Source organism: Vanessa tameamea, chromosome 21 (assembly GCF_037043105.1).
Source record: "Vanessa tameamea isolate UH-Manoa-2023 chromosome 21, ilVanTame1 primary haplotype, whole genome shotgun sequence".
In the NCBI taxonomy this organism is placed as follows: domain Eukaryota; kingdom Metazoa; phylum Arthropoda; class Insecta; order Lepidoptera; family Nymphalidae; genus Vanessa; species Vanessa tameamea.
The window spans coordinates 6,940,549-6,956,428 of NC_087329.1; the positions used below are offsets into that span (position 1 = coordinate 6,940,549).

General features: G+C 32.3%; 1 protein-coding gene across 1 annotated transcript in view; it reads right to left on the reverse strand.

Annotated features, from left to right (window-relative positions):
- Positions 1-12,161: 12,161 nt before the first annotated feature.
- The window catches only part of LOC113395618 (very-long-chain 3-oxoacyl-CoA reductase-B), a 30,169-nt gene continuing 26,450 nt past the window's right edge, over positions 12,162-15,880 (reverse strand). Inside the window, exons 5-6 of the mRNA XM_026633257.2 lie at positions 13,779-13,947; positions 12,162-12,674 (exon numbers count right to left, since the gene is read on the reverse strand). Coding sequence (XP_026489042.1) covers positions 12,345-12,674; positions 13,779-13,947 — 499 coding nt within the window. The 3' untranslated portion in view covers positions 12,162-12,344. The remainder of the gene's footprint in view (positions 12,675-13,778; positions 13,948-15,880) is intronic.

Below are 15,880 nucleotides of genomic sequence, written 5' to 3' on the forward strand. Positions count from 1 at the left end.
AAACACTTGCCTCCGGGATTACAACATTGTACAAAAAAAAAAAAAAACCGACACTGACTGCAATCCCTAATTAATATTAAAATCCAATTCAGTTTGCGTCTCGTTCGCTCGTGAAGTTTAATTTAGTTTGTCCGAGATTCGGATTCGGTGATACTATTTGCTTAAAAAGTCAGTGCTATTTATTTTTTCCTCTTTTAAACGGTCTCCCCCATTTGATGGAGATTTGATTGAATTACTTTGATATCGTTTTAAAAATAAGGAGATAAACGTTAAGCCGCTTTTAATCGGCATTTATGAGCGGTTAACGCTATTAAACAAAATTCAATTCTCTTATTGTGGCTTTTACGTTGGCACAAATTATTTCGCCAATGTCACGTGCTTAAAATTCAATTCTATCGGGCTAAGGCCTCTTTTCCTTTTAAGGCTAATGTTGGAAAGCTGGAAAGCTCTTTTCAATGCATGTTGTAAAGCATACACACGTGGAAGATACACGTAACACACAGGTTACCTCACGAGGTATTCTATTAGTTATTCTTGCGCCTGAGCTAAGTCTAATAGGAATTCATTTTCAATGAATCGTATATATCTACCCAATCACGAGCGCGCACCTCTACGGTTAAATTAGTAAAAGCGTGCATTAGTACGATTGAATGACGCTCGTGCTAATAAAATTACTCAGTATGTGTGAGACGACCAAGAATAAAGACAGCAAAATATACAAATTCAATTATATTTGATAAGTTTATTGTATTAAAATATCGATAATTTAACGCGGGGGACGCGCCTTCTTGAGTAAATAGATTTATAAACGTACAATGTGTAGGGAAAATAAACCAACGTAAGTGTACGACGTAAATTTTCTTATTATTTGATTGTGTCACATAAACATTATTGAAATTTATTAATAAAACTGGTTCTAAAAAATATAAGCTTCAATAATAAAATAACATTATAATAATATATAAAACAAATCAAAAGTGTATTATTATTGTTATTTCGATAAAATAGTTTAAAAATAACATTATTATTTAGTAGAGAAAATTGTTGAAATCATGATTTAAACCAGGAAAAAATTATAATTGTAAATAATAAATGAATTTCGTAATTTGGATGCTGATAAAACGCTGAGTTTAATTTGCGTTGATGAAATCCAGGCGAGAACCATCGTTTCCATTATCTTAGTTTGTGTTCAACAATCTCCTGAACTCTTCCTAAAAAACCTTCTCCTGAGGAACCCTCATTAGTGAGATATTTTGGTTAGGTGTGTTTTATCTTATATATATAACCATCGTTTCCATTATCTTAGTTTGTGTTCACAATCTCCTGAACTCTTCCTAAAAAACCTTCTCCTGAGGAACCCTCATTAGTGAGATATTTTGGTTAGTTTTATTTTATCTTATACTCTATTCCAACCATGGAGGAGAAAAGTCACATAAAAAACTTGACAGCAAATTGACGCGATATCATTGGTCGAGAGCTTGATTAATCTATGATATTCACTTTGGATTTGCGAAAAAATGGCGTTCTGAACGTCGACGAAACTGTTTTCGGAAGTAAAATTAAAATGGAAATAAGTAGTTAAGTGTATTATAAATAAAGATATATTAATCTCATAAACTCTTAGTAGTGCACAATGTAGCTGAGTCATTAACAAATCCCATGAAATAGGTAAATCTTAGGTTTGTTTGTTATATAGCTATATATACATAGCCTATTCCAGTGGAAGTGTTAGCGAAATAAAATCATAATATCGTTTATAAATGACGTCTTATTTCAGCAACTGTTAACATTGACAAACTGTACTTGAATAGAAATAAACTTAACACGAACAAATACGTCATGTTTAATTTACTAGTACAGCAACAAGTTACGGCCTCATACTTTCATATATTTGGCAAAAAAATATATATATATTTTAGATGACAACACTGCACAGCCCTACCGGGGTAGCCATGTGTAAAAAAATAAGATGACTTCGGGGACCCTTTTTCCCGATAACGTTGTAGAAACGATAACTTTGTTCCTTTACCCATTGTGTACAATTTCATTTTACTTTTAATTTGCAATTTCATTGTAATATTCCATTTTGCTATTTGTTTTTTAATGTTATTAACGTTTGATTTAATAAAATATTATTCTTCTTATTTCCGTTTGCAGTTACAACCATGTTAGGGGGTTATGCCGAGATGGCCCAGTGGTTAGAACACGTGCATCTTAACCGATGATTTCGGGTTCAAACCCAAGCAAGCACCACTGAATTTTTATGTGCTTAATTTGTGTTTATAATTCATCTCGTGCTCGGCGGTGAAGGAAAACATTGTGAGGATAATTCTGCCACATGTGTATCCACCAACCCGCATCGGAGCAGCGTGGTGGTATATACTCCATACCTCCTCCTCAAAGGGAGAGGAGGCCTTAGCCCAGCATTGAGAAATTTACAGGCTGTTAATGTAGAGGGTTAAGTGTTAGTTATCCTATGTCTTCTTCACCCCTGCCAACGTCTATCCAAATTTACATGACGATCAGTGGAGTAGGTAAGGTTCATAGTATTAGTTACGATTAGAAAACTATTATCATATTATGCAATATTATTATAAAACTTCACTACGTTAGAAAACCCAAATAAATAAATAAATATAAATAAATATTGGACAACATCACATACATTACTCTGATCCCAATGTAAGTAGCTAAAGCACTTGTGTTATGGAAATCAGAAGTAACGACGGCACCACAAATACCCAGACCCAAGACAACATAGAAAACTAATGAAGTTTTTCTACATCGACTCGGCCGGGAATCGAACCCGGGACCTCGGAGTGGCGTACCCATGAAAACCGGTGTACACACTACTCGACCACGGAGGTCGTCAAAGAGATCATGCAGCTCCTCCAATTCTGTAAAAAGTCACTTCGTTCTCACTCGTGAAATTTTGACAAACGATATATGATGATACGCCATTTTGATACGTGTATCCTGTAAATTATATAATTGTTGTAGTCAAAGTCGCATATCACATACTGACTAAGCGCTCGTGCTCTGCTGTGTGTTTCGAGTTTCTTACTGAATAGTCCTACTGGTCTCTCTCAAGTCCTGTTGGATTATCTTGCAATCAGATTCAGAAGTAAGGTTGCTGTTGCATCTTTGTTCGTGCTTCTAGTAAGTAAGGAGTCTATTTTATACAAACTGGAATAAGTGATGTCACAAACAATTTTCTTTTTTCATCATAAATATATTATAAGAAATAAAATTTCTTCAAATTACTCGTAAATGCCGCTCCGGCATGTCACTCGAATATTGAGTCGCCCGTTACAAATTTATCAAAGCCGTATCAAAATGATTTATTATTTGAGATTTCAATGGAGATTGGACTCGAATTTTACGGTTTTGGAAAATCAATCAATCTATATTCACATAACGTCAGATTGAAGAAGAACTGACTCTCCTGTTTTCTTATTGATTGGTAAATTGTTTTTTTAGACTGTATTCAAATCAAATTTATTTTATTCAAGTAAACTTTACAATAAAGCATTTTTGAATCGTCAATAATTCAATAGTTGCTCTTTTAAAAAAAACTGATTTACAAATATGTTATTCACAATACTATTGTTCAAACAGTCCTCTTATGGAATCCGAGCTGAAATCTAGGCATTTTTGTGCAAAAAGTATTGATAGTTTAATAAATAATAAAATTTATTGATTAATTTAGTCTTCATACTCTTCAAATTTGTTAAATGGTAAATTGATTATATTTTGCTATATCTTTTGTTTTATATATATATATATATATAATTAATAATAATAATAATTTTTATTTTTTGTATTAATATTATGTATTTATATACATAACAAATACATTTAAGTATTTATAACACATATACATATTACTGTAAGTATGCACTGCTAACTTTGTCATTGTTGTTTATCTTTCCACCGACCCATCAACCCTAAGTGAAACCTATCTGTAGACAATGTACTAGATTGTTCAAGTTAAAGTATAATAACAATTGATTATGTCTTTTTTTTTCACATATTTTACCGACTTAAATAATGGAATTAGTTTACTTACATTCTACACATTTATTAAAAATAAGCTAAGTTAATAATTTTAACTGATAAAACCCATAAAAAGTCTATTTAAAATTTAATGATTTTAAAGTTTTTAATACTCCGTCGAGGGGTATGTTCTCAGAGGTAAATTCTACTTCATTCTTGGGAACGTAACGCTTAAGGAAGCCTAGGGCTTCATTGGATGACGCATTATACCTAATATGCCCTTTTATAATAAGTATTCGCGAGTAGACCCTGCTTAGGCCATGTGTTCGCTGTTATTACAGGTCTCGGGCCCTTCTTCTTTTAAGAAGATCATGTCCATGAGAATATAAGTCGATGAACAGCAATTATCGAGACTGACTATTAGTGTGACTCGGACTTCTAGCGGCTTAAAGCGCTTAAAATAAATTATATTAGTGGTAAGGTTTTGGGCAAGCACATACCACTCATCATAATATATTCTACCGTCAAGCAGTAACACTTAGTATTCATGTATCCCGGTTTAAAGGATGACGAAGCCAATGTAACTACAGACATAGGGGCCTAACATTTTAGTGCCCAAGATTGATGGTACAGTGACGATGTAAGGAATGTTTAAAATTTCTCACGGCGCCAATGTCTTTGAGCATGGTGACCACGTAACCCGCTTGACTATGCTATAAAAAAGCTTTTTTTTATGGCATTGGTTGGCGGACGAGCATATGGGCCACCTGATGGTAAGTGGTCACCACCGCCCATAGACAAAGGCGCTGTAAGAAATATTAACCATTCCTTACATCACCTATGCGCCATCAATCTTGGGAACTAAGATGTTATGTCCCTTGTGCCTGTGATTACACTGGCTCACTCACCATTCTAACAAAAACGCTAAAAACATTAATAGTAAGCAGTATTCCTGTATTCCACCAATATCACTTTAGAAACCCCTTCGGGCGCTAAAGTAATCTTTTTCTTTTACTTTTTGATCTTTATTTTTTGTTTGAATGCTTAAAGAATGTAAAACAAAAAAAAATATATATTTATTCTTATTTAATTGTTAAGAGTCTTTACATGTATCCTAAACTATTCGCGATCACTTTTGAATGTTGTATAATTACATAATATGCTCAAGATAAATGATTTTTAATCGGGTTTATAAAACTAACCAAAGTTATAAGAAACCATACATATTATTCTTAAAATTCTCTTCAAACACCAAATATAGTTGTCATAGCCACAGAGTCACAAACAAAAAAAAAACTGGAATATATAACCACTAGTACGATAGTTAAGACGTATTCCATTATGATCCAGTAAATTTTTCTTCTTTTCTTCGTATCTTCTCTCTTCTATAGTGTGGACAGTGAGAGGGCAACGAAAAAAAATAGTGTGCAATGGATAGATTAGGAAGATTCTGCCTTTTTTGCAGAATCCGATTTGCTTTAGCTGAAAGGAATTTAATCGTATGCAACCGTTAGATATAAATCGTTACATACGGTGACATATTATACATATATATAATAAAATTGTAAATACAGTTAGATTATAATCTCGCGAGATTTTAAACTGTCGAAAGATTGTTTGGACACGTGTATCCAAAAAACATGCTCGTTGTTGAAAGACAACATCGTAAAAATATTATGTGTTGGATGAATCTCAGCTATATATACAGTTTATACATCGATCCGCACTGAAACGTGATTAGCTAAGAAGCATCTCTTCGAGAAGAGAAGATGATTTGCCCGGGTGCTTGTCAATAATATTTTACATTTTCTTTTATCGAACTTTTTTATGCTCGAGTTCCATTTCAAAGAATCCTAACTAAATTTAATTATTTTAATTAATATATATTAATGTAATCAGTATTAGATGGACAAATGAATACAATAGAAATGTAAAGAATCTTTTTTAAAGTCGAAGAAACAATAAAATAATAAAGCCCCACAAACACTGGCGTGGGTCTGGAGAAATAAAACAAACTAATTAACTTAAAGGTGATTTAGTAATATCGCTTGATATTAAGCAATATTTTATTAATGTAAACAGAAAATGTTTTTTTTTATTTGCCTTATTTAATATTTTGCCTCAATTATTGATAGTCAAAGTAAAATACCACCGATTTGGAAGAAAAACCGTGAAAGAACCGACGTTAATAAGTGGATTTACGAAAAAAGAAAGCCAGTCAATTCTACATCTGAACTCTTAACATCAGATTAAAAGAGTGTGCGAAAAGGAAATGCACTTGTATTTGCGTACAGACTTGCTCATTATAAATTTAGATGTGTCTTGTGCTACTGACTACTAGACTACCCTCAACTACAGCTGCCGTGTCTGACATCGGTCAGGGCGCAAATTTTACCAACAAATTGGCACTTTTCCGCAATCGAATCGAATTTCCTGTTCGACTACTATACAATGATGCAGTTGCTGTTCTGTCGAAGTTGGATCGAAATATAATCGGGATCTGTCATAACTGATATAAATAATCAGAATTTGCCCTTAGTTTGGATTATGAGAGGCTGCTAAGGCTGAAATTTATTTTTGTGAGGCATAGTTTAAATTGGATCGGAATCGATTCGAGAGTTACCCCTTAGGAGGAAACCATTATCATAAAAGCATATAAAAATCGAAACATTTTTTACATAACAATATAAGTGAATAATTTTGTGTTAACCTCCGCATTTGAATATTCAATTACATTGCAGAAGACAAGCAGTTATAATAGAATTAAACTTATTAAAATTTCTGAGATCCACCGCTACGAAGCCATCTCATTGTTGAAGTAAAAACGAATGCGCCTTATTTAATAAAGTTCGTTAGTTATAAATGAATATAGACAAAATTTATGCTAGATGATAATTCATCTTTTTAGTCAATTAAAATAAACATATTTTGTTTGAAAAAACATGCAAAATATATTTGAAAACGAATGCATTTTATTCAAATAATTAGAAAACTGTTAGGAATTCAGAAAATTAGTAAAACGCAGTAAAAATGAATATGTTTAAATCTCATCTCATCATTGTCTTTGACTTGTATCTATTTATTCTATATTTGACAGTTCGTCAGGATATGTATGCGTAGGGCTTATGCTGACGTACTCTGTAATATAAGTTAGTGCCTATATAGAGAGATCAGAAGTTAAAAATATAGGTAAATTGTTACAAAATTTGTTAACGACACCAAATCCTCATTATTAGACTTTTTTTTTAATTTTTTTAATAAAATAAATGTTGTTTTCAAGATATTACATAATTTATTGTTTTAATACAATTTAAACTTTATTTAAATTAATACCATTAAAAGTTCGGATTGTTGACAATACAAGCGGATATGTGGATAGCAATTACAATTTCATTTTGGTTTGCGGCAGCCTCAAAATATGCGGCAACCCGCAAAGTGAACGGTATTATGAAAATTTCCAACTACGGAGGCAATTCCTGTATGTATTTGCACATGTATTTCATACCGATAAGCAATAACACAAAAGAGAAAGCAATAAGTATTAATTGAAATTCATCGTTCGACTCTTCGAATCTTTTCATAATTTCATTCGGGTATTTTGTACATTAAATTGCAGATAATCACGAAAAGTAATCCAAGTACGACCATCGATCCGATGACAGTTAGTAGTTGGTTTAAATTAAACGTCAGACCGCAATTTGCTCCCATTGTCGAATAAAAATAATCACGTCCCTTGGAAATATTTACACATCCAGCTCATTACCATGAGCAGTGTAACAAATGCAAATGCTATCAGAAGAACTTGTAGGATATCGACGTTGTAGCATACGTCACTCTTCCGCCCCATATTTCGTATTTATCGTCCGTTAACGATGTGACACACGATGAGGAATAATAACACAAGAATCACTATTGAGCCGATGATCATGAGAAGTTGGTTCAAATTAAAACTAAGTCCGCAAGCTGAATCCGCTGTTTTCCTACCCATAATTATTCAAGTTAAGGTCTACATATCTTTTTTGTATTCGTATCCATCGTGTTTATAAATTTTTTTTCATTTTATTTGTATTACAGATAATTTTTACTTTTTAATTTGTTTTACAATTATACGTCAGTTTGACGTACTAAAAAAGTGTCGCTTGTCATTAAAAAATATATAATAGAAAGACGGTTTTATGTAAAAAAATATATATATAAATCGTTACTAATATTAAAGCTGAAGTGTTCGTTTGTATGGGTTAAATTCGGAATTGACCACTCTGATTAAAAACTTTTGTGAGATAGCACATTTCTTGAGAAAGGCTAATATTGTTTTGCTTATATCTTATAACTTTGTAGTGTTTATTTTTTTAACCATAGAAGGCTAATCATACTTTGCTAACGTAAAGCTTTATGAATCGTTATTTAATTTATCGAATATATAGTAATCAAACAATATTTTGAATACTACAATTTAATCTTATAATTGATAAATAAATCTTTTTGAACGTAAAAGCGCGTTATGATTCTCACTGGTTGGCAGTAGCGTTTAATGCAGGTGATCCGCGCAGAGCGGCTAGTAAATAATATCTAAAGTACTTCTAATTAAGTGTAATTTCGTTTACCGTTCTCTTCTTGAAATTGTTTATATGTTACCTCATTTATAGCCTTGTGATTTCGTCTGCACCGATGATTTGTTTCGAGTGTTTTCCATCCCGCGGTATTAGCTTTATAATTTTATATAATAACCTTTTTTTAAGGCTACGTACATTAGCAGCCAGTAAATTTCCCACTGTTGAGCTAAGGCCTCCTCTCCCTTTGAGGAAGAGGTTAGGATCACGCTACTCCAATGCGGGTTGGTGGAATACACATGTGGCAGAATTTCGTTGAAATTAGCCACATGTAGGTTTCCTCACGATGTTTTCCTTCACGCCGAGCACGAGATGAATTATAAACACAATTTAAGCACATGAAAATTCAGTGGTGCTTGCCTGGGTTTGAACCCGAAATCATCGTTAAGATGCACGCGTTCTAAAGACTACGTAGGTGGTGGGTTTTTATGGCTGGACCACTTATGCTATTTTTATTTATGACACTAGCGCCGTTAGAATGCTTTGTCATTACTCGACAGTAACACTGGTTCACCCACCCTTTAAACATTAATATAACGCCACTAATCATAGCAATACTAAAAAGTTTCTTTTAAGTGGTAGAATGTTTGTATTTGTGGTACCTACCCAGACGGGCTTGCACAACACCCTGTCACCAAGTAAAATATATCAGTGCTCATTTGTCTAAATAAATCGCGTTTGTGAAAAAAAAAAATATGTCGGAACTGTTTAGTGCCACGTCCCGTGTCTTATTCATTACACCTGCCATAGGCACAGTATATAACTAATTAAAATAAAAAACCTTAAGTAACAAATTTGTTTAATATTTTCGTAACATAAAAAACACAGACAAAATAAATCCTAGAAACAAATAGTAGCGAAAAACAGTCTTTAAAAAACATAACAAGCGTGCAAATACCTTATAACCAACGATTACACCCAAAACAATACAATTAAAAAACATGTTTAATTCAAGGTTATATTAAGAATACGCACAAATCCGAAAATCACTTCAAAACACGATTGTGAAATCACATATGCCAGTCTAATTTTACAGACCAAACATTAGACATTTTTAAAACGAACGTATAATAACAACCTATCAAATTTTATAATATATTTCATACATCATTGCCGAATATTCCATTATATCCCTAATTTAACGAGTGAAGTTGCACTCAAGGGGTATTGTTACTACCTTCACACATTTGAACATTGACAGGAGCGACGGGAAGACGAGCGGAACTTGGCAGATAGAATTTACTCGTGGTGCCGTTCGGACTTGTACTATTTACAATTTTGCCTTACATTGTGTTTTAGTTTATAGAATTGTTAGAGTAATTATGATTTATTTACTTCTGCTAATTATAGAAGTAATCGTGTTTATTTGTTCATTATTTAAGAAAAGGAAGACTTTATTAGTTTACAGTAATCTTAGAGAGCATGTTTATTTTAGTATTTAAGAGAGGACTTAATAAAACACATAATAATGTTTGATTGTAAAATAAAAAAAAAACTGGTTGAATTAATAAAAATATTGGTATAATTTATGCTTATTTTATAGTCATATAGACTTTAGACTAGTGCGAAGATACTTTAATTAGGATAATTCTATTAAAAGTTAAAAATATCCAACAGTCGTTTATATTCTTCGTCATATAAACAGTATCATGCTTCCAGTTTTGATTTCCTGCAAAAAAAGGTAAAAACAATTACGTTCAATGAAGGTCAAAATTATCGAAATATACGCGATGTACAGTAACACAAACTGCCCAATTATTTTACAATGTTACTTTAATATTCAAACTATTGACAAAAATCCGTGTAACTAAAATTTAACTAATGAAATTATCAATATATCTGGGTCCTATGTTATATGAGACTGAGAAATCCACCGACTCATTGGAGTAGCCTGGTGGATGCCCAATTTTCATGGAGGAGAAATGATTAATTTAATTGTATTTAATTAACATACATATATACTGGCGAATACATAAATATTGGCGAAAACAAGTAACTACTGAACATCCTGTACACGTTCATGACTGTATTGTATTATGAGTTTACTTGAATAAAGAATTTCAATTTCGACAAAATTAAATATCGTTTGCCATATATTGTACAGACGGTACAACCACTTATTCCACCTAGAAACAAATCTTCTTCCCAGGACCTTAATATTTCTATTGCAAACAGCAAATTCATACAGCTCTATTTTTTGTACATTTTTATTAGTATTAACATAAGTTCTTATGGTGATCTATACATATAATAAAATTGGAGTGTCTGTTTGTAATATTAAAATAACCGCGTTTAACTAAATGCATCTGTATGTATACACGGTACATATACCTAAATAACATTTTTTACAATTTTTGTCTGTCTGTTTGTTCCGGCTAATCACTGGAACGGCTGGACCAATTTTGACGGGACTTCCACTGGCAGATAGCTGATGTAATAAGAAGTAACTTAGGCTACTTTTATTTTAGAATTATATGTAAAATAATAATAAAGTCACGCTTTTTTATTAAATTCAAACGCGCACGAAGTCACGGACACAGCTAGTATATAATATAATAGCTGGTAGAATTTTTTTTATCGTTATAAAATATTCGATCAAAATTACTCCACTACTTTTCGAAATAACCGCCAACGAAAAATATTTATAATATTATTATTTGGAGCACAAGTGTGGAAGATAGAACTTATACACAATACTAATATTGTATTACAAAAGGACAAGAAAATGTTATTAAAAAAATGGGCGTATATTCTAAAAGAAAATGATGTCGTAATTATTTTGTTATCAAATTTTTATCTCTCATTTTTCAGAGGGATATGGCTATCACACAGGTCAAATCTTAAATTGACAACAGCAATGTTAGGAACTTTCGAATGAGACGTGATTTTATTAGAAGTGCGAAAGTGGTAGGTAAGTAGGTGGTGGTAGTGCAAAAGTGGTAGGTATTTAGGCAGTCTACTGTAAATTTCTCGAGCAATCCTAAATCCTATTTGTTATCAGCCCGATCGTGCTAGTTGGTAGTGCTAGCTACTAGCACAAGACCCACAACTCAATAGAGGCGTTTATGTAGTCGTAAAAAAAATATCAATTAAAATGTACAACATATTTACAGTTATAATAATTAGTACTTACACCAAAGCGAGGTTAATAAAACACATATATATTTAAAACCATTTTAATATAACTAAAAACGAAGCATTTATTCTAGTACAGTCCCATCTACTAAAGTTTTTCCACACATCCTTAAATAAAGTAAATTGACTACGTAACGCCAACCCAAATGCCAACTATTAACAGTCTTAGGTATGGAGTATTTACATTGACTTTTCATAGACAATATCTACGATAATAGGTAAAGAATTAAAGTAATTAACTTTACACTATCGGGAACCCAATTTGAAATTTATTATTTCGAAAAATCATTGCACATTTTTTTTTTCTAATATGTTTTATACATAACGTCATTCCATTCTAAGTCTAATAATATTGTAAAAAAAAAAAAAAAACTTTTATAGTCTTTACTAAGAAAAAATATTTATTTAACCTTCGATAACAAAGACATAATTTTATGCGAATGTATGTATTCGCAGAAAGATTGTTTAAGCAGAAGACTTAAGTGGAATGACGTACGTACAAAGAAATACGTCTTTGGCAATAATAACATGCAACTTAATTCTAGTGCGTATAATGTAATATTAGTAATTCCAATTTGTTTATACCCAATAAACTAAAAAGAATTATTGCTTTTTGTACTTTCTCAACGCCTTCCTGCGAGTGTTCTCCATACTCCTGGTTACCAACCAGACGCTGAACCGAGTCGCCAAGCCATGGATGGAATTGATGACGTAGAAGAAAACAGTATGTGGCAAGTAGCCCGGAGTCTTTGAGGTAGTTCCGACTAGGCTGATGGCGGATTTAACGAAGGTCTTCGCGGTTGGAGCAATTAATGTGCTCCTTCGGATACCTGACATGTTTGAGCATACGAACCCAGGAAGAACGCATTGGACTATGACGCCCTTTTTACCGTATTCCATATCCAGACCTTCTGAGAACTTATCGACGAAAGCCTGAAAATAATGTTTACAATGAAGCCAATATTGGAAAATTGGGAAAATAATTAACATAATCCTTTACTGAGCAGATATAATACTTTTAAGTGGTGTAGATTAAAAAATACCACTCATTAAGTTTACACTAATAATAAAATATTACGTTTGATATAATTAGGTAGATTAAGAACAGTAAAGAAATATTATCTTGGATTAATTAAAAACACTCGGTAAGTTTTACGGCAATTTGCAGGAGGCGAGAACGGGGCTGAAAGTTACCGGATAAAGTTACTCCGATTGAGATAGTTTAAATGAAAAAAGATAATATCACACAGAGTTCACCGGGAATTAGTAACAAGAACATAACGAACAATAACGAAGAACGTAACAAAATGCCGCCATATTAATCAGACCGGTGTCGTTCAATTAACAATCGAAGTTGATTAAAAATCATCACCTTTAACCCCTCGCTCAATTAATTAGCAAACTGCGTATAAAACTCATATCACCTATTTCCTTCCGTTACAATGACATATTTCTAACAAAATTTACTTTATATTACTAAATTTTAAGCCTTAGAGTTGTAACATTAATATTTCATAGCATGAACCACGAAATTGGTCAGCAGAGTCCTCAACTGTGGTCAATTGGAATAATGTTTCAACTAAAACCACAATTGAGATGCCAGCGTCATCATCGTCGAATTTAATCGAATGAATGAACCCCCCATTATTGTGTCATCTCAACTTGTGACCACAACCGAGTTGAGTTGATTTATTTTATTATAATCAAATGATAATGTATTAATTTCTACTATCAGACACGAAACCATGTTACATCGTTGGCTAAATTCAATTTAATACTGGTAAACGTATCTGCAGACGATACAGACGTAATTTATTATTGATTTTCACAAAGTCCCGAGCAGATCAAAATTATTCATCGACTCTTAATTGTTACAAAATCAAACAACCCCAAAAGCTCTTAGTAAGTAAAATTATTCTATAGTTGATTCTATTGAGGTATTTTAAAATTACTAAAATAATTGAGATCGTTCTATGTTATCTACTATATCTGATAATAGAAAACGTATAAAAACTTAGCTTGTTTAATATGACCTACCTTCGCAGCAGCGTACACGGTTAGTAGAGGGCTCGGTATGATTGACGATCCTGAACCGATGTTGATAACCACACCTTTCCCGCGTTTCACCATGCCCGGTAGAACGAGAGCGGTCATCCGAGTAACGCTTACAACGTTAGCTTTGATCATGTTGTTGACAGATTGCTCCCTGATTGAAGAAAAAAAACAATTTATTAAGACAATTTACATACAAAACTACCAAGTCTCTCTACCAATCTCACCATAAAACAAGTAAAAAAAGCAAATTTATCTCGATAGCGCAAAATAGCTTTATTTTTCTCTTAATGAATTAGCAAAAGAACAAATTAAACAGTCAAAAGAATTAAATTTATCTCATATGTTTGAAATGTAAGCGCGGCGTTATAGCATTAAAGGATGTAAATTACATTTTATTTTATTAAAAAAAAAATCAAAATATACTTTATTCCAGTAGGCTTTTACAAGCACTTTTGAATCGTCATTTAACAAACTATTTGAAGTAAAACTACCACCGGTTCGGAATGTAGATTTTACCGAGAAGAACCGGCAAGAAACTCATTTTATTTATTTAATATATAATAAGTAATAAATAAAAAAAAATTTTAGTTCATTGAAATAGCTAAACGTAGTATTCATAAGTTATCACATAATGGATATAATCCTAAAACGTATTAAGGTTAAATCTATACATATATATATATTCATATATAGAGGTAAAATTTGTTTGTTTGTATGTAGAGGGTAATGTCAGGTACTAATAATCCAATTCTTAAAAATATTTCTATGTTAGAAAGCTTTATTGTTCCTGAATGGTATAGAGTATATTATATATTATTAACACATCATTTTCCAGGCAAAGCAAAATCAGTACAGAAAATGATTAATAATTAAATTGCTTGTATTCAAAAAGTTATTCTCCGATTATCACTTTCCATTGACGCCCAAATTTAAACAGGTGACCGACAAAAAATTACGTAAATGGAATTAGTACCACTCAATAAATGTTTCTTCGTAACAATCTTATATTTTTTCTCAATGGAATTACTTCGTTGAATACATGTTTCTATATTAAACACAATTTATAATTATTCGAATTAAAATTTAGAGAGAAACAAGAAAATGCTGAATAATGAGTGTTAAGTATTGACGATACTCTTCCTGACAAATTTGAGTCAATAGCAAACTGCATAGGAGACGTTGCAGCGCCCTACTGTGTGCGCAAACACAAGTAGATTACATTCCTTTACTTTCATATTTCGACTGGACTACGATTCGTCACGACCAGAGTAAGATTATGTACACGGTCATCACAATGTCCATTCCAAAAATACCGGCTAATATTGAGAATAAATTATGAGTCGCCAGACCCAACGACTGACCCAAGACATCAAGAACTACAATTTCATAAGCTAAACCAGCGAAATTCATCATTCATTAATTCAATCATCAGCAGCCCACACTTGTCCACTGCTGGACGTAGGCCTCTCCAATTGCACGCCACTGTGATCTATCTTTGGCTACTCGCATCCAGCTCCTGCCAGCCGTCTTCCGCAAATCGTCACTCCACCGTGCCTGAGGACGTCTTACCCTACGTTTGCCGATAATATATAATATATAAAACTTGAACGCTAATTTATCTAAAGAAGAAAATATGTATCCACTTAATATTTCTTCATATTTATTTGACGATTGATATCCAATTTTAATCGTTTTTAATCTTTTTTTTATAAAATCAATCAGCGTGCTTCGAATTAATGCCGTTTGAAGTTCTGACGTCAAAGTTTACGTTACAGAAAAACCCATCACCTTTTTTGCTCAACCCGGTACTTGTTATCCGAAATCTGTCTAGTCAATACCTGAATCAAAATAATTATTCTACACGTTATATACACGTTAAAATGTTTTTTTAAGATTGTTAAATAAATATTATAAAGTAAATACATAGGCGATCTCTGCGTCCGTAACTAACTCGTACTTACTTCTAGCGTTACAGAATCATACATTTCTAAACTACTAATTTCAATTGCAGAGCATAAACGCCAATTTTTGATAAACAGAAAACGCCTTAAATTTCTATACTATTCATATCTATAAGGATTGAT